General features: G+C 31.1%; 1 protein-coding gene and 1 long non-coding RNA gene across 4 annotated transcripts; one reads left to right on the top strand and one right to left on the bottom strand.

Annotated features, from left to right (window-relative positions):
* Positions 1-2,810: 2,810 nt before the first annotated feature.
* Positions 2,811-10,239, top strand: LOC129880561 (oligopeptide transporter 2-like). The gene is made up of 7 exons (XM_055954647.1): positions 2,811-2,893; positions 4,599-4,998; positions 5,707-5,804; positions 6,317-6,883; positions 7,865-8,120; positions 8,877-9,059; positions 9,600-10,239. The coding sequence occupies exons 1-7, from the start codon at positions 2,811-2,813 to the stop codon at positions 10,206-10,208; spliced, it is 2,196 nt and encodes a 731-aa protein (XP_055810622.1). The 3' UTR covers positions 10,209-10,239.
* On the bottom strand, positions 8,000-25,045 carry LOC129880567 (uncharacterized). 3 transcript variants are annotated; one of them, XR_008765436.1, is made up of 4 exons: positions 24,078-24,533; positions 20,985-21,046; positions 18,592-18,869; positions 8,000-8,088 (listed from the first exon to the last, which is right to left on the bottom strand). It is a non-coding gene; the product is annotated as an uncharacterized LOC129880567 (long non-coding RNA). The 3 variants fall into 3 exon arrangements; XR_008765435.1 differs by lacking the exon at positions 8,000-8,088 and having other exon boundaries at positions 16,079-18,869; positions 24,078-24,430; XR_008765434.1 differs by lacking the exons at positions 8,000-8,088; positions 18,592-18,869 and having other exon boundaries at positions 20,780-21,046; positions 24,078-25,045.
* Positions 25,046-26,055: the final 1,010 nt, after the last annotated feature.

Here is a 26,055-nt window from a genome sequence, read left to right as displayed (position 1 = left end):
ATGTAAATTTCCCATCCTAAAATTTCACCCCCACTTTCTCCTCTCTATTCTTGAAGTGTATAATAAATGTATATATAGTACATAATATACATGTTGACTACAATATGTCTTTTTATTTTATGTGGTTATCAATATTTTAACTGGATTGCTCATGTCCTCTCCATCCAATTCCCCTCCACACAAAAACATGTATAAAATATATTTTTTGATTTATATTACTTGACCCATGTTGATCACTTAATTGAAAGAAAATAGTCAAGTGGGTGGGGTGAGGGGGGGGGGAGGGGTAGAAAGAGTACCAAAATCCGTAGCTTGTAACACAGTGAATGAATCCAGATCTTAAACAAATTAAAAAAATCTTTCAACAATGTCGTCCCGTTTATCTCGATTGAAGCCAAGAAAAAAACCAATCGATGAATATTACCCAACACATCGACCATTACAACAAGAAGAAACATTAAACACTAGAGATGAAACAAAACAAGAAATTGTCAACGATGACGATATTGATGAACCTGTCTGGACATTTCGTGTGTTGTTATTGGGACTATTATCGTTCATTTTCTTGATAATTTCCACAAAATATTATTTTCATGAGACATCAGAATGTGTTATGTCAATGGTATGGGTTATGGTGCTTGTGTACCCCATAGGTTTTATTATGGGCAAGAAATTACCAAAAAGGAAGATTTATTTACGTCCAATTGGATTGGAATTTTCTTTGAATCCTGGATCTTTTAATACCAAAGAATATGCATTGATCTCTATAATTGGTAATATTGGAGCTGCTTATGGTGGATTAACTTCTGATTTCATCCTCAATACCTCTTTCTAGATCTATTTTTCGAGACATCTAATTGTATTAGGACATCAATTATATTGTCAAATAGTTTACATTATAGTTTTGTTATTCATCGAAAATTTTCTCATATTTTGTAACATTCTCTTGCAAACAGAGAGTAATTTTTCCTTTAGTTTTTTGTTACGCCTTTCCTCATCAGCCACAATAATTCTTGTTATATTCAATGTTGTCTTGTTACTTATTGAAAGAGAGGGTACCTTATGGAACGCAAACACGAGTGTGCATGGTTGTCGTCGATCAACTTGTGCTATAAGGTGTTTGGGTTAGGTCCTGCCAACAATAACAATTCTCGTGTTTAGTTGTTAACGTTGAGGTTTGAAACCTTGAATAGATAGTCAAAAAAAGTGTGGATGACGTCCAGTCGACATGCCCCTGATATGCCCTACGCTATACATGTGCTACAGGGACATAGGGCCGAGATCCCATGAGGTTGAGCTAACCCTGAAAACCTATCATCGGCCTTGTACACACCGCCCCGTCACATGATCACTACATCCAAGAATGATTTGGCCTCAAAATGAATCCAAAAAGAGTAATTCTTTTGCAAGGGCATGAAAATTTCGACCAAATTAAAATTGAAATTTATGAATCAGTTATATTGGAATAGTCACAAACTAATCTATCTATTAAATAATGATGATTTTCTTCTATTCAAATTGTGGGGACGTCTTAAAAGACCATTTTCATTTCCCTCATAATCCTGGTGGTCAACATTTATTACATCATACACGATTTTCATTACAACGGTTCCGTTGCAACATGCAGTAGTAAAATATTACTCATTTCGATTCAATTTATATGTCATTGTTTATAGAATGTTAGAAGGAAAAAAAATTAAAACTTATACTCTAATATAAGTCATAAACATTGCAATAAAAAGTTTAACGTTCAAATTTTTAAATATTGAAAGATATACAAACTAAAAAGAAAAATATATGTGAGTATCTCATATTCTATGTTCCGCGCCATAGTCTATCTAGTGTGGAGGGGTGCGGTATTCGTGCAAATCCATGCTCCTTCCTCGACCATATATAGTTGTGTCTATATTTCTACATGTGTGCACTCAAACTCAATGAATCCGATAATGCAATAATTATTAAGTGCACGTTTACAAGTGAAATTGGGGGTTCAAATCTCACATGTGTCTTGTTGTTTTCCCTTTTTCTCACCTAGAATTCAGTTTGAATTCCAAATTCATGTCTAGCTCTATTGATTAATTATCTAAATTTTATGTTACTTAAAAATGTTTTTCTTGTTATTTCAAAAGTGTAACAAATTAATGGTGTGTCCTTAAAAGTTTAACATGAACATAAATAATAAATTCACCTTTTTATAATAATGTATCTGTCCTTTTGAAATCATAAATATGTATATCCTTGTATCTAGCCACTAATTTCAATAATATACATAAATTCCGTTTGTTTTCACTTGTCTATATTACTTTCATTTCACTACTAATTTTTTTTAATCTCAAATTCACAACCAATTTTTCCTATTTTTTCTCTGTGACCGCATTATTTTCGCGTAAATAATGGTTTGTCTTTCTTTTTACTCCATAGTCCTATATAATTGACAATCATAACTATATTCTAGTGAAAACTCTTTCATATTTCCCCCCTTCGCCTCCCTTGCCCCTCACAAGGGGTAAACTCACAAAGGAAAAAAATAAGAACATTGCAGCAGATTCAAAATCATTTTTTTGTAACGAAAAAATCACTCAACGTTGATTAGGGGTCATACGAGGGTGTCACAAAGATAGAAAAGTTTTCCAAAAATTCGTGTGTTTGATAGAAAAAAAAATTCTAGAAAATTTGTCACACATAGAAAACAAAATAATTAGAATCTCCTTTGTAAATAACAAAAGGAAAAAAATAAAATTAGGAGCAATTTAAAAATTTCTCGTTTTTCTTCTGCCTCTAATTAACATCATTTGATTGTCACTGAAGCCATGGGATTCGAAACAAACATAACAGAAAATGAATTTGAAGAAGAAATTCCTGAAGATGAACAATCTCCGATAGAACAAGTCAGGTGCGTTTTGAACCGTATGACTATCTTATCTTAAACGTTTCATTTCGTGTGATACTATTTCTTATTTTTTAATATTTCCAGAAAGAATGATGTTATCTATTTTGAGATGGTTAACTTTAAATTTTGCATTTTACTCTTAGGGTCTATTCGGTATGGAGGAAAATATTTTTAAAATTTTTCATATTCAGTTCGTCAAAGAATTTCGAACACATTTTGGAAATCAAGTTTTTTAAAAATGAGGAAAATTGACTTTCTGATAGAAGTAGGGAAAATAATTCCACAAGTGGCATTTCAGAATATTGATTGTATACTCTCCACCGTCCAACACACACTACACTAAAAGTGATCTTTAACGATAGTTAATTAACAATAATAGATTCATTGTTGCTAAATATATATATATATATATATATATATTAGAGGCAATTACTAGTGACAATTATATTTTAACACTTTTTGTAAATGTCGCTAAAGCCTATAAAGACATTAAATCTAATGAAAATTAACTAATGTTGATAAAGATTTTATCATTCTTTGTTAATTTTCATATTTATGCCGCTAAAATTTATTTCTATTCTAGTGACACCTCATCTTTATCCCAAACCTCCACCTCCCATATTATTTGTTTAGGTTATATACAAATATTTTAAAGATAATTAATAGTTTTTGCTAGCGTATCAAACACAAAAAAATAAATAAGAAATTGACTTATATTTTTTTTAAAAAAACATTTTCCATCATACCAAACACACCCTTAACCGACATTTTATAGCCACACAAAAATCACAAGTTCCAATTATACTCTTACAAGTTTCAAAGTTTTTGTTTCTTTTTTCCTTAATCTCCATATAAACTCAAACAAGTTTACAAATAAATAGAAAGCAGAGAGTACCAATTATATTAATCCAGTCTTAAAAAGACATGATTTTATGACTACACAAAAATTCCTAAAGTTTTAGCGTATTCCAAAAAAAAAACATGGCAAGTATATTACTCACGTGTTATTAATTTTAACTATGTTGTCACTTGACATGATTCTAGGCTAGACTTACTTCCTTTTAATTATATATAAATTTTTTTATTTATGCACAAAAATTAAATGATAAATTATTATTAAAAAAATATAAATATATAAATTGCGTCATGATTAACCTTCAATTATATTCCTACTTATGATTGTGCACCACATGTATCAGCAATTCAATTATAAAATATTACAAATGCTGGAGCAATAATATTTCTTCATTTTTTTTTCCAGTTTTTTTTGTATTAATGATAAAAATAAATATTAAATATTAAAATATAGACAAAATCTTTGTTTCAGGGGTTTTAATGCAAAAACGATAGGTTTCCTTTTTTTCTTCTTAAAAAATATAGTAATAATACTTTTAAATTAAATCACATTAAAAAATCTTTACTATGACTACAAAATTGTCACAATATGATAGATACTGTAATAATTTAAAATAACTATAACAACGTTTTTCAAAAATAAAATAATTTTTCCAAATTTAAATTTATAAAAAAAGTTTAAAAGTTTGTTAATTATTATCTAACTTAACTAATAATTAACTAACTTGTCCTAAAAATACCACATGGCTTTCTCCTAAGCTGTCACTTGGCATGATGGTAGGCTAGACTTCTTTCCTTTTAATTATATATATATAAATTTAATTACTTAATTATATTATTCTCGATTGATCAGGTTGACAGTATCAAATCATGATGATCCAACTCTACCAGTATGGACATTCCGAATGTGGTTCCTCGGAATCCTGTCGTGTGGTATTCTGGCATTTCTGAATACTTTCTTCAGTTATAGAACACAACCATTGAGCATAAGTATGATAACTGTCCAGATAGCGGCGTTGCCATTGGGGAAGATCATGGCTAAAGTGTTGCCTACGAGGAAATTCAAAATTGGATCATGGGAGTTTTCGTTAAATCCAGGACCATTTAACATGAAAGAACATGTCTTGATTTCCATATTTGCAAATTGTGGTTCTGGGACAGCTTATGCTGTTTCAATTGTTACTATTATTAAGGCATTCTATTTGAGGAACATATCATTTGTGGCTGGTTGGATTCTTGTTGTTACCACTCAGGTAATTTTCCATCAAAATGGACATATGATTCTTAATGTTATTAAAGAAATGAACCCTAAAAGGTAGGTCAAGAGGTGAGAATTGCCCAAATTATATTAAAGAAACACTGATCATTCTTTAAAGGAACGATGTGGGATTTCTCATGTCCAGAGTTGGACATTTGGTGTGTGTGGGTAATTTAATATGACGGTCCAATATCAGAAATGAGGATTGGGAAGGATTTTGTTTTGACACCATGTTAAAGAAAGAGATATTGGATTTGACTCATCATTGTCCAAACCATGTTGAAGAGAACACTGATCCCTTAAAGGGTTGAGACTCTTCACACGTGCGTTTGTACATGCATTACACTTTTCTTTTTCGACTTGAGTTACATAACAGACTAGGAAAAAGAATTCCGCATGATTAGTACGTTGTGTGGGAGATCGAGCACACGAACAAAGTCTGATATTTAAGTTGGGAAGGGCACAGTAGAAGGGGTACTTTAAAGATTTTTGAATCTGCCAGTTAACTAGAGTAGGGCAGAAAGCCTACAAGAAATTTCTTGAAACTCATGTAGGCTTTTGGCCCGACTCCAATAACTATAAGGGAAATTAATGTGAATGTCCACATGGATAAAATAATTATCCAGAAATATTCACTTTAAAAAAATATTACACTTCCTACTATCAAATGATGAACATGAGCTAACATGGTGTATTTGATCAGGTTTTGGGATATGGATGGGCAGGGATAATGAGGAAGTATGTTGTAGATCCTGCAGAAATGTGGTGGCCTGGTAATATGGTTCTAATCTCTCTTTTCAGGTATTTTCTCAAATTTTCAATCTTTTTATTAAGAAAAGGCTCAAATATGTCATCAACTTTGAGAAAAGGCTCATTTATACCATCGATTAAAAATTTGACTCATCTATAACAATTTGTTTGAGAAAAGGCTCATCCATGCTATTATTTGTATACTGAAAAGAGTTCCGATTTTACAAAACTATTTTTCACATTATTCGGCCACGTCATTAATCAAATCAATCTTTTAAAGGAAAAAAAGCTCAAATATTCCATCAAAGTTTGATTAAAGATTCATCTATGTTATCCGTTAAAAGTTTGGTTCATATATGCCATTTCAGTTAACAAATAATGACATAGATAAGTCTTTTCTCAAACGAAAATGACATAGATGAGTCAAACTTGTAACAAATAGCATAAATAAACCTTTTTTCTTTTTAGTTTCTCACCTGATGTGCGGTACCATTTTGATACCCTGATTAATTTAAATTCATATTGCGTTACACCTATTAATTTTATTTATGAATTTTGAACAGGGCACTCCATGAAAAAGATGCAAATGGCAAAAGCTCAAGAGGAAAATTCTTCTTATTTGTACTAGCTTGTAGCTTCATTTGGTACATTGTCCCTGGATTTCTCTTCCCAACATTATCAAATATCTCATTGCTTTGCTTATTTTACCCAAAATCAGTGATAGCCCATCAAATTGGGTCAGGAATGCAAGGGCTTGGCATATTGTCATTCACATTGGATTGGTCAGTTGTAGCATCATATCTTGGAAGCCCATTAGTGTGTCCATTATTTGCAATCATCAATGTTATAGTGGGCTATGTTGCTGTGGTTTATTTGTTAATTCCAATTTCTTATTGGGGATTTGATATGTACAATGCAAAGACATTTCCATTATTGTCTTCACATTTGTATAATGCTCAAGGACAAAGGTATAATATTAACACAATTGTTAATGACAAGTTTGAGTTGGATCAAGTGGCTTATGGGAAACAAGGAAGGATAAATATAAGCACTTTTTTTGCTCTTTCTTATGGATTGAATTTTGCTGCTGTCATTGCTACTCTCACTCAAGTTGCTCTCTTCAATGGAAAGTAAGTCCTCTTTTTTGTAATAATAATGATCGGGTTTTTGAAAAGTCAAAAATGTTTATTTTAAAGAGTTTTGAGGTGTTTAACTAAGTATATGTGTTTTTTGAGTAATAATAGAATGAAACTATTTTATTTTAGAAATGAAAAAGTAACTTTTTCCTAGAAACACTTTTGCCAACATTAGCCAAAAAAAATAAAATTAGAATTAGCCATAAATTTTGCCACTAAATTGCTCTAGTTAATAATAGAAGTTTTCGATGAATAGGCTTAGTGACGGATTTTAATGTTTAGCTACATAAGTTATACGTTGTTAATTATTGTTTTTTTGATAAACACCAATTGCTCTAATTGACAAAAATATTTTTCAAATTGGTCACCTAAACACAATTGTTACTTTTCAAATGTACTTTTTCCAAAAACATTTCTGAACAAAAAACATTTTCTAAAATAAACAAATTTTTGAGATTTTGCCAACTAGTTATTAACTTCCTTGAGTATTTTTTTTCTTTCCCTTCTTTTTTTTTTAATCTCCACTTATTCGACCAATAAATCAGAATACCAACAGTATAAAAGTTAACAAATATAAATAGAGTTTAAGTTTTATATACTAATGGTATAAACGATATTTCCTTCATTCACTTTTATTTATTCATTATTTTAAAAATAATTTTTCACTTTTACTTGTTACTTTTAACATATCAAGAAAGAAAAATTATATAGATATTTTTATTTCTCAAATCATTTTTCAGGACCTAATATAAAACATCAATTAATATAGATATTATAGTAAAATACTCATATCGATCATTATTTCTTATGGAGGATTGCAATGTGAACAAGTAAAAGTGAACGACGAAAGTATATACTAATTTTTTTTTTGTTTTTCCATATCCGATGTCCAATACCCCATTGAGGCTCAACTTAATCTGAATTTGCACCGGAAAGTCCCACGGACTAATTAGTACTACTTGTTAATTTGTACAGGGAAATAGTTGCAAGATTCAGAGTTTCACATAAATCAAAGTCTGAAGATATTCACACAAAACTCATGAAGAAATATCCAGACATTCCTGGCTGGTGGTTTCATGGAATGCTTGTAATTTCATTGGCTTTATCACTTGTACTTTGCATTGTGTGGGTTGATCAAGTTCAACTTCCATGGTGGGGTCTTATTTTAGCTGCTTCCATTGCCTTGATCTTTACTCTCCCTATAAGCATCATCACAGCCACAACAAATATGGTAAGTAATATTGCTCCTTGTTTTAATTTGTTTGTCTGATTTTGATATGACACAAAGTTTATGTATATATAGTACGTAGATGTTGAATCCCCTTGGACTTCTTCGTATGTTTGCTTCTTCATATTTTGAACTCTCTTAAGTGAAAATTCTGACTCTGCCACTGATTTTGAGTACTTGACACAAAGTTTAAAAAGTAAAGAAATAATTTGAATCTTATGATTTTAAACTAAAGATACGTAGAATACTATACCAAAATGTTTTTTAATCTTGTGTGGTTTTAAACATGTCTCGTGAAAGAAAAAGAGACATTTATTTTTAAACAAATAAGAAAAAAAATTGAAACGAATCGGGTAATTAGATTGTTATTTTCCATTATTGTCTTAAAGATATCTTTTGAGCCTATAAGAGTGAAAATGCTTTGAGTTTAACTTTATATACTCGACATATGAAAAAATATTATATTATTATCATGTCACCAAAAATATACGGAGTAACTACACTAATCACAAAGTAATTGTCTATAATAAGTGATACTAGTCAAAAAAAAAAACCAAGCAATTCATATGCAAAAAAAAGGTTATGTTATATTGATAATGTGAATGTTCTAGTGGTGTGAGTGTACATAAGTTAAATCCAATTGTTTGTTGGCTTCATTGAGCTTTTTTGATGACTAAATAAACATAGTAATTATTAAATTTTCATTTTATATTGCAACAACAACATATTCAGTGTAATCTCTTTTATTTTTAATGACAGACGCCAGGACTAAATGTGATCACAGAATATATCATTGGTCTAATAATTCCAGGAAAACCAATAGCCAATGTTTGTTTTAAAACATTTGGGTATATAAGTATGTCACAGGCCGTTTCATTTCTATCGGATTTTAAGCTAGGACATTATATGAAGATTCCTCCAAGATCAATGTTCATTGTTCAGGTATTAATTAAATTACTCGTTTTTGTCTTCGTTTACTGATTCGGAATACATAGATAGACACTTTAATTTTGACTTCTATTGACACGCATTCAGTTGAACACCTCAACTTTCATCGTGACCATGCATCTAGATATTTCAACTTGTTCGTAAAGTAATATATACATTAGTTTGTTTGCAACAATTTTGTTTAAAGTTGCATCTTATTAAACTTCAAATGTTGTTTTTTTTTGGTCTAAAATAAGCTTTAGATTTTATGTGATTATAAATTATCTCTCGTTAAGAGAAAAAATTTTAAAAATCTAAAATTAAATTATTCTTAAATATAGTAATATGACATTCAATTTGGTCATATTAAGTTTGCATGGTTGAAATTTGCAACTTATGTTGTCAAACAACAAAAATTCATTGCTAATCCTATTATCACGGAAAAAAAAATGGTAGCAACTGGCTATTTAGCGACAAATATTCCTAACATTTTTTTGTAGTACCACATGATATTCAAAAGTTGGACATAATTTTTTTTTATTGTTGTTGAAACAGCTACTTGGAACACTGATTGCTGGTACAATAAACATGAGTGTAGCATGGTGGCTACTTACAAACATTGATAATATATGTCAAGATACACTACTCCCAAAAAATAGTCCATGGACATGTCCAGGAAATCGCGTCTTTTTCGATGCATCAGTGATCTGGGGTTTAGTAGGACCTAAAAGAATGTTTGGTGAACTTGGAAATTACAGTCCACAAAATTGGTTCTTTCTTGGTGGTTTAATTGCACCAATTATAGTATGGTTTTTACACAGAGCATTCCCAAAACAAAGTTGGATTAAATTGATTAACATTCCAGTACTTCTAGGTGCAACTGCAAATATGCCTCCAGCAACACCTTTGAACTTCAATAGTTGGATTTTCTTTGGTATTATGTTCAATTTCTTCATTTACAAATACCAAAAGAAGTGGTGGCAAAAGTATAATTATGTGCTCTCAGCTGCATTGGATGCTGGCTTGGCATTTATGGGAGTCTTTATATATTTCTTCCTTGGTAATGTTAAAATTAATTGGTGGGGTACTGGGGGAGAATATTGTGATTTGGCCTCTTGTCCTACTGCTAAAGGCATATCGGTTGAAGGATGTCCGTTGCGTTGATTTTACTACAATGATTATGCTCATTTTGGACTTGGTCATGCTTTTTGAGTTGATCAAGGTCATGTGCGCGCGCCAATATCATTAAAGATATTTATCGCGCTCTTAAAAGTATGTTTGTACAAAATTATCTTCTTAGAAAGTTAACCCCTAACTTATGTCATTGTAGATTCTTAAGTAACCTTAACTTGTATAAATATTTCGCACAATAATAAGGTAATGATTCCCCACACAATGTAATTTTTTTTTCCGATGTTCTTTGAAGTTTAGTTTGATGTATGGACTTGATCATTCAATGACTAATTAATGTTTCCATGTTTTAGAAGTATATAGTATTGGTTCTTTTCTTCTTGCTTTGTAATTTTTTTTTTCCTTTTCTTGGAGTATTTAATTCCATGTCCTAATTAATTATATGACATCTTTTGGTTATGGTGAATCAGTTTCATTAATCTTCAAAGTTAAATCAAATCTTAGATCAACTCAATGCTAAATAGTATATTCGAAATCCTAATGACACATCAAATTTTGAATCCGCCTCTGCTGGTACTCATTGTGCCTCTATGTTCGATCCACTAGAATCATCTTTCTTGTATTTGCTTTTCTAGTATGGTTTATTAGTTTTGCTCTTATAAGTACAACAGTGGTTCTGGTGTTTTCTGTTGCTTAGGAGTCTTTGACATATTGCAGGTTTTTCCCCTCTTTAAGTTTAGAGATTTTGGGGGCTTATAAACCAATAGACATCCCATTATTATATAGATAACACCAAATCTTTGGTCTTCCTATATTCTTGCCCTAAAATGGAATTAGGCTTCTCTATTGTTCCTGAATTAGAAAAGGGTAAGAACAGTTTTTGCCATATTGTTTAACTCTAGGATGACATGCAATTTCACTTGAGTGACAGATAAGCTCAATAGTAACTGGTAAAGTTGCTTTCATGTGATCAGGAGGTCACGGGTTCAAGTATTGAAAACAGCATCGGTCAGAAATGCAACATAAGGCTGTGTACAAACAGTACAATAGACCCCTATGGTCGGGCCCTTCCCCAGACCCTGCGCATAGCGGAAGCTTAGTGCACCGAGCTGCCCCTATCTTTGAAATCCAAAAATGACTTCATTTAAGTAACACTTAAGCATTGTTTTAACTAGCTAAGAATGTGGTGATCACTTTTGTGTTGCATATTTCGTGTACTTAACTGATTCAATTCTCCCCGTGCATGTTTCCCTATGATTTAGTCTTCATGCTGCTCATTGTTCATTCTCTGTCTTCTTTTTAAGTGACCTACCACAACAAGATTTCTTTAGCCGATGGTTTTCATCGTTTGTTAAAATTGACAAGATTTTAGATAGTCTTAATGTAGCAATTTGGTAGGTGAAAGTTTGGTAAATTTTGACATCTTGACAAAATGTGATGTCATGAATGAATCAAGAGCTGACGTAGAATTATTCTGATTCGAACCACGTTAAATATTGTTGTTCTTCCTTGTTCTTTATATTTTCACGTTTCCGCTAACAATTGATAAGAGAGCCAAGGTTCTGTCTGAGTATGCTCTGTAGTTGCAACACAGTCTGAACTTCCACATCAGAAAAGAATTACTTTGGTTTTCTGTATTTCCAAATATTTTGTAGTAGAAGAGGAAGAAAAAGTAAAAATGAGTCCATTAAGTTTGAAATTGATAGAGTTAGTGGGCACAACAACTTCAATGTTTGGAAAATCCAGATGATGGCGTTACGGTAGAGGGAAGGTTCAATCCATGTTATTGACGAAAAGTACCCCGATAACACATCGGTTTCCGACAAGGCAAAAATTGAAGGAGATGCATTGAGTGTAATTCAACTATCCCTTGCACCTAAAGTGCTCTGTGAAGTGAGTACAAGTATCGAGGAGACGGCCAAACAATTATGGAATAAGCTGGAAGGGCTTTATCAGGACCGATCGGTTACAATAAGGATGTTGTTACAATGACGTCTTCACACATTTAAGATGGAGTCAGGTACTTTGTTACAAGACCATCTAAATGCATTCAATAAATTTGTGATGGACTTACAGATTATTGTAATTAAGAAGGATGAGGAGACGCTTGCATGTGCCTCTATGAATTGATTTTCTTGCCATTCAACATGAGATCAAAAGTTCAACCATGTAATGATGAGATAATAAGAAATTTTAAGATGCATCCTCGCAGTAGATTTTACCATTAGGATATTAGAAGGCTATGAACTGGGACAAATTGATGCAGGAAAGATTTATTGTTTTGGATACGCTAATCTTGCGATCGCGACTTGGACGAAAAATGTTCAACAAGAGACAATAGAAAATTATTTTCGACATGCAAAATTCATTCGGGGATGAAATTTTAAGAAATTTAAATAAATCTACTTGTGAAAACAACATTCATGAACTTGAAGTCATGATTAATGATTTCGATTACTGTAATAAAATGTATATCAATAGCTTGTTGAATTATCCGAGTGAAAATGATACATATTCAAAAATTCAAAATATAGAAGAAATTATGGATACCTTCAAGAAAAAATAATATTGATAATGAAGTTAAAGACTGCATTTTCATTTACCAAACTAAAAATATGTGTTTTTATTGTTGGAAATTTATAAGAAGATGTTGATTTGAAATGGATAAACATTTGTCCTTTTATTTAAAATTTTAAATATATTTAAATTGTGATTTGATATAAATGTTTACTAGTTTATTAAGTGTCTGATATATTAACTATTTTTTGTCTAGTTCCACTTGAGTTTCAGAAAATTGATGATACTTATTGAGTACAATTAAGATGTACTTAGCCTTCCTACATAAGAAAGTTAAAAGGAGTTTTCTAGTTGGACAAATCTCAACTTTCAAATTTTAGATTAAACTATGATAAAGTTAATTTATATGTCAGTTAATTGCTTATATTTTGGTATAGGTTAGAGATTGAGATTTTTCCAAAGTTATTGTATCTTTTTCAACTTCATCATCAATAGTGTTTTCTCCAATAGTATCCACAATTTCTTCTAAACTCTGGACTTCGAAACATGTATCATTTTCATCTGGCTAAACCAACGGGCTATTGACATTCATTTTATTGCGATATTTGAGATCATTAATCATGATCTCAAATTCATAAATATCATTTTCACACAATGCCTTGGATCTATAACAGATACCACTTCTTCAGTGAGTTCATTAAATTTCTTGATACTTCATCTCCCAAACGAATTTTGCAATGTTGAAAATAATTTGTTATTGTCTCTTATTGAACATTTGTCATTCAAGCCACGATCACAAAAGTGATAGCATCCAAAATATTAGTCTCTCATAGATTAGTTTATCCCAATTCCTAGCCTTCTAATATTCTACCGTAAAATCTACTGTGATCATGCATCTTGAAAGCTTTTATTATCCCAGCATCACAAGATTGAATTTTTTTGTCATATTGGGTGGCAAGAAAAGCAATTCAACATCTTGTAGTCCTTCAATATATTTTTGATGTGCTGGACAATTATCTACCACAAGCAAAATTCATGTGCTATTCATTTTGTGGTCAAACAAACGCATATATTCATCAAAAGGCTCTCTTATCATCCATGCTCTTTTGTTTGCACGATCGTAACAATTCAAGTTGTTCATGATATCAAGTCATTGTAATAATTCATAAAGAATTTTTTTCAAATTCATGCTCATTGGAACAAATAACAACCGTGAGTCTTTCTTTGTACTGCTTTCTTCCTTCAAGTAGTATTGTACCAAGAGAATAATCAGCTTGTAATCAGTACAATAAATCAGTTTCATTCATATTAAAAATATTTTTCATAAGGAATTGGTCTTTTCTTTTTTATGGAACTTCAATTTTCTCTCCATGTCTTTATATTAGTCAAATAATTCTTTCCGAAACAATACAATGACTTGATACCATGTCGTATCTTGAATTTCTTAAGCCAAGCTTGAGAAAGTTGTTCTTAAAATCTTGTGAAGGATGTAAAAGTTTCATTGTATCTCTCGTCTTCTCCAAAATTAACTCTCCAGTTATATTCACACGATCTTGATATTGGAGAAACAACTCATAAACAACATTCTCTATGTCTGAAAATATTGTTGGCTTATGCCACTTGATATTCATTCCTTTATCTAAGTTAGCCAAAAGATACTCCGTTGATCATTTGAGTGTGTTTGATATTATACCTTGACCAACTTTCAAATGTAAATTTTCATCATGCCACAACAACTTTCAAATGCAAATTTTCATCAAGCCACAACTGGAAATCTTGTGTATGTGGAATTTGATCTGTTATTGTTAATTTTGTGACATTTTTAGATAAGAAGTCATTATTAGGTACGGTTTGAAGAAATTTTCTACGTTGCTTATATAGTTTATTTTTTCACCATCATATATTGAATGTTTTTAGTAAAAATATAATGAATAATATTTGATTAGTAGAAACAATGATATTACAATGAATAAATAATGAACATTACAATGAATCATTTAATTAAAAAAATCATTACAATGAATCATACATTGTACTATTATACATAATGAATTTATTATTTATATTGATTCAATAAATTTGATACATAAACTAGTAAGATACAATAATTTTGATGTAATAAAAAATTAACCTTCACGGAATCTCGAAAACTCTCTTTAGATTAATAAATATCAATTTATCGATTAAATAATACCTCTAAAAAATAATAATATTTTATGGTCCCGAAAATATTAATTTATAGAGGTTATACTATATTTGAAAATTACGTAAAAAAGTACTATAGATTACAACAATTAACAACTTAAAATATTTGAAAGACATATAAAAAGATTGATTGACTCTCGAAATTCTATTAGTGCCACATAAATTAGAAAAGAGGAAGCAACATATATTATTTGAAAATTATGTAAAAGGTACTATAAATCACAATAATTAACAACTTAAAATATTTAAAAGACATAAAACATTTGGTTGACTCTCGAAATTCTATTAGTGCCGCATAAATTGGGATAGAGGTAGTAACATATATTATTTGAAAATAACGTAAAAGTAACACAAATCACAATAATTAACAACTTAAAAATTTAAATGACATATAAAAATTTTGATTGGCTCTCAAAATTCTATCAATGCCACATAAATTGGGACAGGGAAAGTAACACATATTATTTAAAATTTACGTTAAAAATACTATAAATCACAATATTTAACAACTTAAAGTATCAAAAAATCATATTAAAATTCAATTAACTCTTGAAAATTTATCCGTGTAATAAATTGAGATTAAAAAATAACAAATATTGAGACCATGCTAACAAGGTATCATGTATCTTCTACAAAAAATAACAAAATCATCAATTGATTTAAGAATTTTATCTAACAAACAAATTAAATACATTAAGTAAAATTAGCAATGAATTACAAACGGTTGAAAATCAATTTTTTTAAGAACTTAGTAATGAACTGTTAAAAAATATTTTACCAATCGATAAACTTATTGTAAATAATATTGTTTGTTTTTTTATGTAGGGCTACATTTTGATCAGGCAAATTACATTATTTTGACTTTTTTTAACCTGATTATTTGATGGGTCATTTTGAATTTAACCAGTTAGGTTAACTCAATAAATGGATCGTGACCCAATTCATAAGAGCACTGATCGAATGGGTTGAGTGGTTGGGTGGATTTGAGTTGATTTTTTCACCCCTAATTACATGTAAATTATTTTTAAATATATTTATTACAATATATAAAAATTTCATATTATTTTTTAATCTATTAATGTATTATTTCTACTTTGGACTTAAATTATTTTTGAATAGTCCAATAATGTTATAAAACTAAGCTAAAAAGTAAAAATATAAGAAAGAAAGTAGACAAGAAGTGAGTGAGACAAGAGAGGAGACCTTTTACATTCTTCCAACTGTGTTCAAGTGTCTTCAACATAATCCACAAGACCTCTATTTATAATATTACATAGAACCATATAAAAAGATGGTCATAAACATACATTAATCCTTGAGACGTGAGGAAGATCAAGGAGTGTAAAAGATAAACAAGGAGGTGGTGGAGGTGCGGGTATTACTACGCATAATGATGAAGAATAATAGTGATATTACATTTAGTGGACATCCACATAATATATTCATAACAAATAAATTTTATAGTCCATATAAATGTAGATAGCTCAAATAAAGCTCAAATTAAAATCAAATCAATACTAAAAAAAAATAAAAAATTCAGCACTAAGAATAATAATAGCGTAAAATGGTTTTTTTTTTGGTATTGGTTTAGATAGTGAAAATGCATAGTTTAGTTTTTATTTTTTTAATATTTCTTGTTATAATTAAAAATTATAAGCAGTGCTTATTATTTTAACATGACTAAGTACTTTTAGACTATGTTCATTGTCATTGATTATTAGCAGTACTTGTGTTATTAGATTTCACCATCTTTATTGTTGGTGACATTTACAACTTGAATACTTTTGTTTAAGGAGTTAAAAGTGATTTCAATAATTTATTTTATTTGAATCATGTTCGAGTATAAACATGCGTGTATTTATTGATGAAAATTTTATGCAGATGTTGATTTGAAATGGATAAACATTTGTAATTTTATTTCAAATAAATTTAAATCGTGATTTGATGGGTTGAGTCTTAACCCGTTATATAACTCATTATCTAACCCATATTGATCCAATCCGTTTTTACCCAAATAAATTTAAGTTGAAAGAATCTTGACTCAATTATTGTCCTAACCCATTATGATCCGTCCAAACTTAATCTAACCCACCCAATTGCGACCCCTAAATATACCTGCTCACAGGTCCTCTCACCCGAGTAGTTTTCTTGGGGGAAAAAGAAGGCAAAAGGGTGACATGTGATAAGTAGACATGGCTAGGATTGTTTTCTTTCCTGGATTGTTGGAGTTTTGGTTATGTTAACACGTGCACTTTAAATTCTATGCTTTCTAAAAGTCTTTTAGCTCGTTTTGAGATTCTTATGCTAGAATGAAAATTATACATTCAATGGCATAAAGTGAAGTTCGTAAAAACAAAAATCTATTTTAATTAGGATAGGTACTTTAAGTTCTTATCAAGACCTATCTCTTGAGTCATGATCATCATACTAAATTTAGCACTATATAAGTTCATTCTATTGAACAGAATCCAAATATTTACATGAAGAATACTTTGTATAAACATCTTAACGTCCAAGAACGAAGCAAGTGTTCACTAACAACAGAAAATCGTGATATGAAAAACCTTAGAGAAATATTCGAAATATATGTAAAATAAAAGGAGAATGCGTGTAAGGGAATTTTTTTAGCTTTTTGTCTATCTACAAATCCAGTTTTACTCAACTTGGAATATAACAGTGTCAAACTCAGGTTAAATTCCACAGATTACTAGATTTGGAATGAAACTTCCAAAACTCCAAAAAAGTTAGAAAAGTCGAAAAAAATCAAATTGAAGAAAAAAGACTTTGTCGTGAAATACCATCGTCCTTAAAGAGATATTGTCCGCATATTATTTAGGAAAAAATTGTTAGGTACCTTCAGGATTGAATAAAGCCACAACGTGCTATGCAACTTGACTTACTACATTTAGAGAGTCCTTGTACTTAAACTTAAGAAATGAATTTTTCGTTGAAAAAAAAAAACTATTTTACGAATAGATAAACTAAAGCATTAATTAGGCAAAAGATTATCAAAAAGTCTTGATCCAAAATAATAGTTAGCACATTAAAGCGACACATAGCTAGCAAACAAAAAACTTTGCAGTGAAATAAAGCATATATATTCTTTGAAATGGACCTATTTGAATCATAAAATCTCGACTTATATATCTTCGTCCTAGTAATTTCAATTAGTTGAACTTATGTAACAATTCTTGAACTTGTCAGCATATTTCATTTAGACATTTGAATTACACTTTATTTCGATTGAACAACTCAAGTACTCTTAATAAAGTGTTATAATTAATTAGACACTTTCAATTCAAATTTTAATTTTTTTTTGTTTGTGTTCGCTTATTCGTCTATCGGGTTGTTAAATTAACCACATAAAATATTTCATCTTCTCTAGTTATACACATGCATCTCAATAAATCGTAAACCCCGTGCATTTTCTACTTGATTGGTTGATGGTATAATTAAAGAAGATGACATATTTTATGTGATTAACTTAACTATCTAATAGATGAATAAAAATACACGTAAAAGATTTTTAAAAAAATTGAATAGAACGTGTCTAATTGGAACGCTATATTAGGAGTTGAGGCTTACAATTAGAACATGACTTAATTCGAGCGTTTGAATGAAAAATCCTAACAAATTTAAGGGACGGACTACATATAGATAGAAAGAAAGAGGTCGAAGAGATTGGTGAAAGAACCTGGTGCTTGCATAATCATGTAGCTTGCTAGTACTGGAGAAGATAATGACACCAACCTCCGCATCCCATAAGATCGCTAGATCCTTCGCCTTCTTCAACAATCCATTCCTCCTCTTCGAAAAAGTCACTTGCCTGCTCGTCGAATTGTCGATCCTTCTTATCATTATCTTTCCTCTCCCCATATGGAGCCCGATCTCTCCCTCTACACAGGGGCGGAGCTACAGGGGTGCGAGGGGTGGCAACCGAACCCTCTTCGTCCAAAAATTGCAATATATATACTGCGAATTTGTTTATTCATGTACAAATATTATTTTTGCATTCTTTTAATAAATGGAGATTGTGGATCAGTGGATAAGGTGTCTGTGATTGAGCCCGCGGTCGCGGGTTTGATTCTCGGCAATGACACATTTTTTTTTACTTTTTTCATCCAATCCTTTAAAAAAAACGACGTCACTTTATTTATTATTATTATTATTATTAAAAAAATGTGGGCCATTTGGGATATAGAATCCCTAATTTCAAAAGTGTTAACATTGTTCATTTATTCTACTGACTACTGCGCCTCCTACTCTGTCATTTCTTCTTGGCTCATGGCTTCCAATTTCAAGGTATTTCTTTTTTTTCCCTCTCTTTTTTTAACCATACTCAAAATCACAATAAATCCATTATTGTTTCTTGTTAGTTGTTAATCAACCCATTTTGTGAAATGGATAGCTGACTCATTTTGTGAAATGGGTAGCTGACGGCTGACCCATTTTCCATTCATGAACCCCAAGCCTTGATTGTTTTAATTTTTAAATGTTGTTTGTTTGCAAAATTGGTCTTCTAGATATTTATTTTTAGCTAATAAAAGAATCAAAGTGTAGATTTTTATTTAGTAATCAATTCCCTTTTATGTGTGTTGGATTGTGGTTAAGTTGTTTTCTTGCTTATTGAGACATTTGGTAGAGTTTTTGAAATGGGCTATGCTTAAGGAGTTAAAGTTACTAATTATTTTTTGTTGTATTGCTATATACAAGATTGAATTTTTATTCTCACAGTTAGATGTTCTTAAATAGGCTTTATTTTATTGGCTTTTAAGATTGATATTGTGTCTTTAATTCTAACTAATTTTTTTATTATAATTCAGTGTCAAAAATCAGTGAAGAATTATTTTACCAAAGTTCCAAAATCAAGTTTGGACTCTCATGATCAACCTAATCTAGAAGAAAATGTCAACCACTCAGAAGTACCATTGCTTTCTTCTCAGGAATTTGATTTGAATTCTTTAAAGCATGATCCGGGTGAAAGAACTCAAATCTTGGACTTTCATCCAAATCATCATGATGTCATTCGAAGAGAATACCTTAGGAGAGGTCCTTGTCAACCTCTGCTTAAAGAGTATTCTAAAACAAAAGTTTCTAGAGACATGTGTCGTTTTAATCCTCAGTGGTTTAGTGAGTATTCTAATTGGTTGGAGTATAGTGAAAGTAAAGATGCAATTTTTTGTTTGAATTGCTATCTATTTGCAAACGATAGTATTCATCAAAGAGGGGTGATGTATTTTCGACCATAGGATTTAGGAGTTGGCAAAAAAAGAAGAATCTTAAAAAACATGTTGGTGGCGGAAATAACATTCATAATCAGGCAAGAAAGAATTGTGAAGATCTAGTGCGACAAGAACAATCTATTCAATTTGCACTTGTGAGGCAAGATTCTCAATTTAAGCATGAGTATTGGCTCCGCTTAACTACTTCAGTTGATGTTGTAAGGCTTCTTTTGAATCAGGGATTGGCATTTCAGGGTCATAATGAATCTAAATCATCACTTAACAGAGGTAATTTTCTTGAAATTCTTTCATGGTATTCTGAAAGATGTGATAACATTAAAGATTTTGTATTGAAACATGCTCCACAAAATGATCTGATGACTTCTCCAATGATTCAAAAAGAAATTGTGACTACATGCAAAATTGAAACAATTAAGGCTATCATAAAAGAATTAAATGGTGATTACTTTGCCTTGTTGGTTGATGAATCTTTTGATGTATCGCGCAAGGAGCAAATGGCATGTCACGCCCCGAGAGGATACCCTAGGCGTGGCCGGCACTCAGAAACCATCTCTGGTCTCTGAGAGAACCACTTGGTCTCATCACTTATTCATTCATCAGCGGAAGACTTAATAAGAATACTTATATGGGCTCTCCATTAACAACATCTAATGAAAGAAGAAATTTTTTTAGAAAAAGTAGTTTCAAAGGAAAACTACTCCAATTACATCATTAAACTCTGTCTATGAAGCCTCTAATACTCTTAGATGGTGCCAATGACATGTCTATGACTACCTTAAAAGAAACATAATACTCAACAATAACTAAAGGATAAAGAGTTCCTCCGAATACAAGAAGGACTCACCAAATAGCTGAAAAATAATGATCTTCAACGAAGCGCCTGTTGGGGATCTCTAACACCTGTATCTGCATCATAAAATGATGTAGGTCGAATGACATCAGTACGTGGAATGTACGAGTATGTAAAATGGCAGGAAGGTAAGGACAAATATCAAGAAACCCCTCTCAAGAAAACTCAGCTCAGAACTCAACATCATCTCAACATCAATATGTAATGCAAGTTTAAAATATAATAATAAAAATAATAGTAACAAGCAATGCTTACTCAGTTGGGAGTTTCTCTAACCGACAACTATCACTTATGAGCTAGCGATGATACAACGAAGCGATGTCATTACCACATCCATCCAATACCTTGCCAGGGTAAAGGACATCACCATCTTGGATCCACTCATCAAAGTCCTCTTTTTGGGACTTAAGAGGCATAGCCTCCATCCTACGCTGGCTACGTAGTTCTGGGGTTTGACTCAATTAAACTCTTACCCAACTCGGTGTTCAATACTACTCCTAAAACATGTGCTCATATTAATCTCATCATCTAGTCTCATTGGACTTTAATTTAAATCATCAAACTTATTCATTACCTCTTCATCAATTATTATACTTCAAAAATATCATTTACATCTCATCAAAATATTTTGCTCAAAACATCATTTACTCAAATTCATTTAAACTCAACTCTTTTTCTCTTTCAAAATTCAATAAAATACATATATAGTATTAATTCATATTACTATTTTTATCAATGAAAATATTAAAAAGTCAACATCTTTACTCAAAACATATGTAAAAATATTCATGAACATCAAATCAATTAGGATTCATGGGAAAGTAGCCATGAACAATAATTCCAATAATATGAGAGATAACAATAATAATAATATTAATGCATAAATATATCTAACTCAATAGAAGAAGAATTAATTCATTTAGAATTCACGATTTGGATAAAATTCAAATATAACTCAATTATAATGAATTTAAATATTGGGCGCATGGACGAACTCAATCCGATGCTATGAAAGCCTTACATACCTTAAATCGGAAGCTTTACTTCGAATTGGAACACTCTTGGACCCCTAGCTTTTTCTTCTCGCCGGTTTGTTTTGTGTACTACCCGGAGTATAAGAATCACCAGAGTAGTATTTTTATACTAATAAAACTAAAACTATATTTGAGAAGGAGTAAAGAAGTATATAGAGAGAAGAGTTGCTTAAGAAAGCTTGGTGAATAAAATGAGGAAATAAGATGGGTATTTATAGGTGTGGAGTAGGGACCTAACAATAAATAAATATAATCATAAAGGATGATCTTAAAAATTCAATGGCGAATTTTGATGTTATGGATGATGTCAAATGGTTCTAGATCTTTCTATGGTAGGTGAGATGAAATCTCTTTTAACGGAATATTCATTTTCGAAGCTGCGTTTGAATAAGATAAATTCCTTATTAGGATTTGGTGTCTCATAAGAATTGTAGATATAGAAGTTTCGTTTCAGTTAGTTCAAGAATCATCTAATTTGGAGCATTCTACATCGAGATATGAATTTTATTCTACAAATACTCCATTCCGTCACAACACTATGTATTACAAAGATTAATTTATTTGATCTATTTAAACTCTGAATCTTAAGATATATTCTTCATGAAAGTTGTAGGTAATGATGTTGTGGTTACTCAAAAATTTGAATCACCTAATTTGGACTATCCTATGAAAAGTTATGCCCAAATTACTTTAGGCATAAGAGAACATGATCAAAATACTTTTAGAACATGATCAAAATATTTTAGAACATGATCAAAATACTTTAGGCATGAGAGAACATGATTAAAATACTTTTAGAACATGATCAAAATACTTAGAACATGATCAAAATACTTTAGACATGAGAGAACATGATCAAAATACTTTTAGAACATGATCAAAATACTTTAGACATGAGAGAACATGATCAAAATACTTTTAGAACATGATCAAAATACTTTAGAACATGATCAAAATCTTTCATGCATTCATATAAGGACTTTTGATAAATCAACAATTTAATGCATTTAAAAGCCAATATAAGTTAATATAAGATAGGTAATTAAATTTCAAATATTTAATAATCTATGCATTTGGAATCATGATATGAAAAATCCATAAAGTTTCATGATTGAATTAAATAGAAAACTTTGATAATTCATTTGGACTTAATGAAAGAAAGGATCCATGAATCAATAATATTTAGGGGGTGTTACATGGCCGTTGTTTTACGATATGTTAATAGAATGGATTTGTGATGGAGCGACTTATCGACATTATTCATGTTCAAGATACTTGTGCATCATCTCTAAAAGAAGCAATTGTTAATTTACTTGCTCAACATTCCTTGAGTCTTTCTTATGTACGTGGACAATGTTATGATGGGGCAAGTAATATGCAAGGTAGAATCAATGGCCTTAAAATGTTGATTAAGCAAGAAAGTAGATCGGCTCATTTTGTTCATTGCTTTGCTCATCAACTTCAACTAAGTCTTGTTGCAGTTTCTAAAAAAGTGTGTTGAAGTGGGGGAGCTTGTACTATTGGTTTCAAGTATTTTGAATATGTTGGGAGCTTCTTTTAAACGCATGGATGAATATCGAGAATCTCAAAAGAAAAGAGTTCAAGAGGCGTTAGATATGGGTGAACTTGAAACTGGTAGAGGCTTGCATCAAGAATTTGGTCTTACTAGAGCTTGTGATACTCGTTGGGGATCCCACTACAAATCTTTTTTTAGAATATGATAGATCTTAATTCCTATCTCACCATTTCAGGTATATGATAGATCTTAATTCCTGAAGATTTGTTAGTGAAATATACTCTCAAGTGTTGTATGGGGATAGTACAAAAGAAAGTGTTATTTCTCCAATTTTATAGATGCTTGACAAGGTATCGGAGTAGAATGAGGTTCCGGATCCAAATCTCAGCATCATTCATTAGAATTTTCACGTGCTAGAGCCATGAAAAAGAACGTGTTGAGACTTGAGACATAATTAAGTACGTACGTTCTATCTAACATATTAAACTTTTAAATGAGATCCTCACACAATTTAACAGAACTACAATATTAACTTACTGAGACAACGAGAGCAGAAGTGGCAAGAGCAAATCCAGCAATCTTGGCAGCATCAGTACATTTCTGAGCAAAATCTTTAAGATCAGCTTGCAAAGAGCAAGTAACCCTGGATGCAGATGGTTCAATACCAAACGCCTTGTTCACACTTTGATATGACCTCAATTGCAAGTTGTTTCTGGCAGAGACACCACCAACCTTAGTTGGTTACATAAGAGTAGCAGCTGCTTGTAGAGAGGCTGTCATGCTTCTTTTTTTTCTGTGATCAGTTTTCTGCTGCTCTTTGGTTTCTGTTTATTAGAAAGTAAGAAGAGTGACAGTTGGATGGTCAGATTGCAGAAATTATTTTTGGTGGTTTTGCTGCGAGTAAGATAAGATATATAGGATAAGGTTTCTTTCATTGGTTTCTTAGCTTGCCATGTGGCAAAGTTAGTACTTCGGATAAAGATACTCACTCCCTCAAACTTGTAATTAAATTGATTGACAATAACATTTTTATTTTTTATTTGATATTACGAGAATGTAGATAAAATAAATAACCAAATAGTTAATGAATAGGTCTTCTAGTGTATTTGTTTTGCCATGTTACATTTGGTATTTGTACTTATTTGCTGAGTATTTGAATGAACATTAGTGGGAAATGACTTTGCCAAAAAGGAGAGGCAAGAAAAAAGAATAATGGTGCAACCTTTGCATTATTAGCACGACGCTCTAATCAACTGAGCTAATGGACCAGATATTTTTGATAGTGTCCTTTCTATATTTGACTGAACAGCAGAATGAATACTCTTCCAGGTTTGAACAGAACGAATAATCCATTTAAATTAGTTTAGCTCCACAATGTTGTCAAGAACAGTACGTGCTCTAAAGAGTATCCTACTCGCACCATTTTGGTTCAAATTATAAAATTGTTTCTATTTAATTTTAATTAAGACAGTAGTTCTTTATCCTTGTACTTGTATAAATTTGTATTCTGATGCCTTTTACTTAACTTTTTGCCAACTAAACTCAACATTTTGAATTCCTCTTACCATTGATTAATCCTATGTGTCAATATAATTATTGACTTGGCAAAAATGCAAAAACGAATCATAAATTTAAAACCAAAAATATTGTTTTTTTTTTAAAAAGAAAAATAGAATAGAAAACCCAAAAAAAAATAAATTAAAATTAAAACTTGATCTAGTTATACACATGCATCTCAATAAATCGTAAACCCCGTACATTTTCTACTTGATTGGTTGATGGGTATAATTAAAGAAGATGACATATTTTATAATATTAACTTAACTATCTAATAGATGAATAAAAATACACGTAAAAGATTTTTAAAAAAATTGAATAGAACGTGTCTAATTGGAATGCTATATTAGGAGTTGAGGCTTACAATTAGAACATGACTTAATTCGAGCGTTTGAATGAAAAATCCTAACAAATTTAAGGGACGGACTACATATAGATAGAAAGAAAAAGGTCGAAGAGATTGGTGAAAGAACCTGGTGCTTGCATAATCATGGAGCTTGCTAGTACTGGAGAAGATAATGACACTAACCTCCGCATCCCATAAGATCGCTAGCTCCTTCGCCTTCTTCAACAATCCATTCCTCCTCTTCGAAAAAGTCACTTGCCTGCTCGTCGAATTGTCGATCCTTCTTATCATTATCTTTCCTCTCCCCATATGGAGCCCGATCTCTCCCTCTACACAGGGGCGGAGCTACAGGGGTGCGAGGGGTGGCAACCGAACCTTCTTCGTCGGAAAATTGCAATATATATACTGCGAATTTGTTTATTCATGTACGAATATTATTTTTGCATTCTTTTAACAAATGGAGATTGTGGATCAGTGGATAAGGTGTATGTGATTGAGCCCGCGGTCGCGGGTTTGATTCTCGGCAATGACACATTTTTTTTTACTTTTTTCATCCAATCCTTTAAAAAAAACGACGTCACTTTATTTATTATTATTATTATTAATAAAAAA

This window comes from Solanum dulcamara, chromosome 1 (genome assembly GCF_947179165.1).
Source record: "Solanum dulcamara chromosome 1, daSolDulc1.2, whole genome shotgun sequence".
NCBI classification, from domain to species: Eukaryota; Viridiplantae; Streptophyta; class Magnoliopsida; order Solanales; family Solanaceae; genus Solanum; species Solanum dulcamara.
The sequence above is the reverse complement of the archived record's forward strand: the minus strand, read 5'-3'. Positions and strand labels throughout refer to the sequence as shown.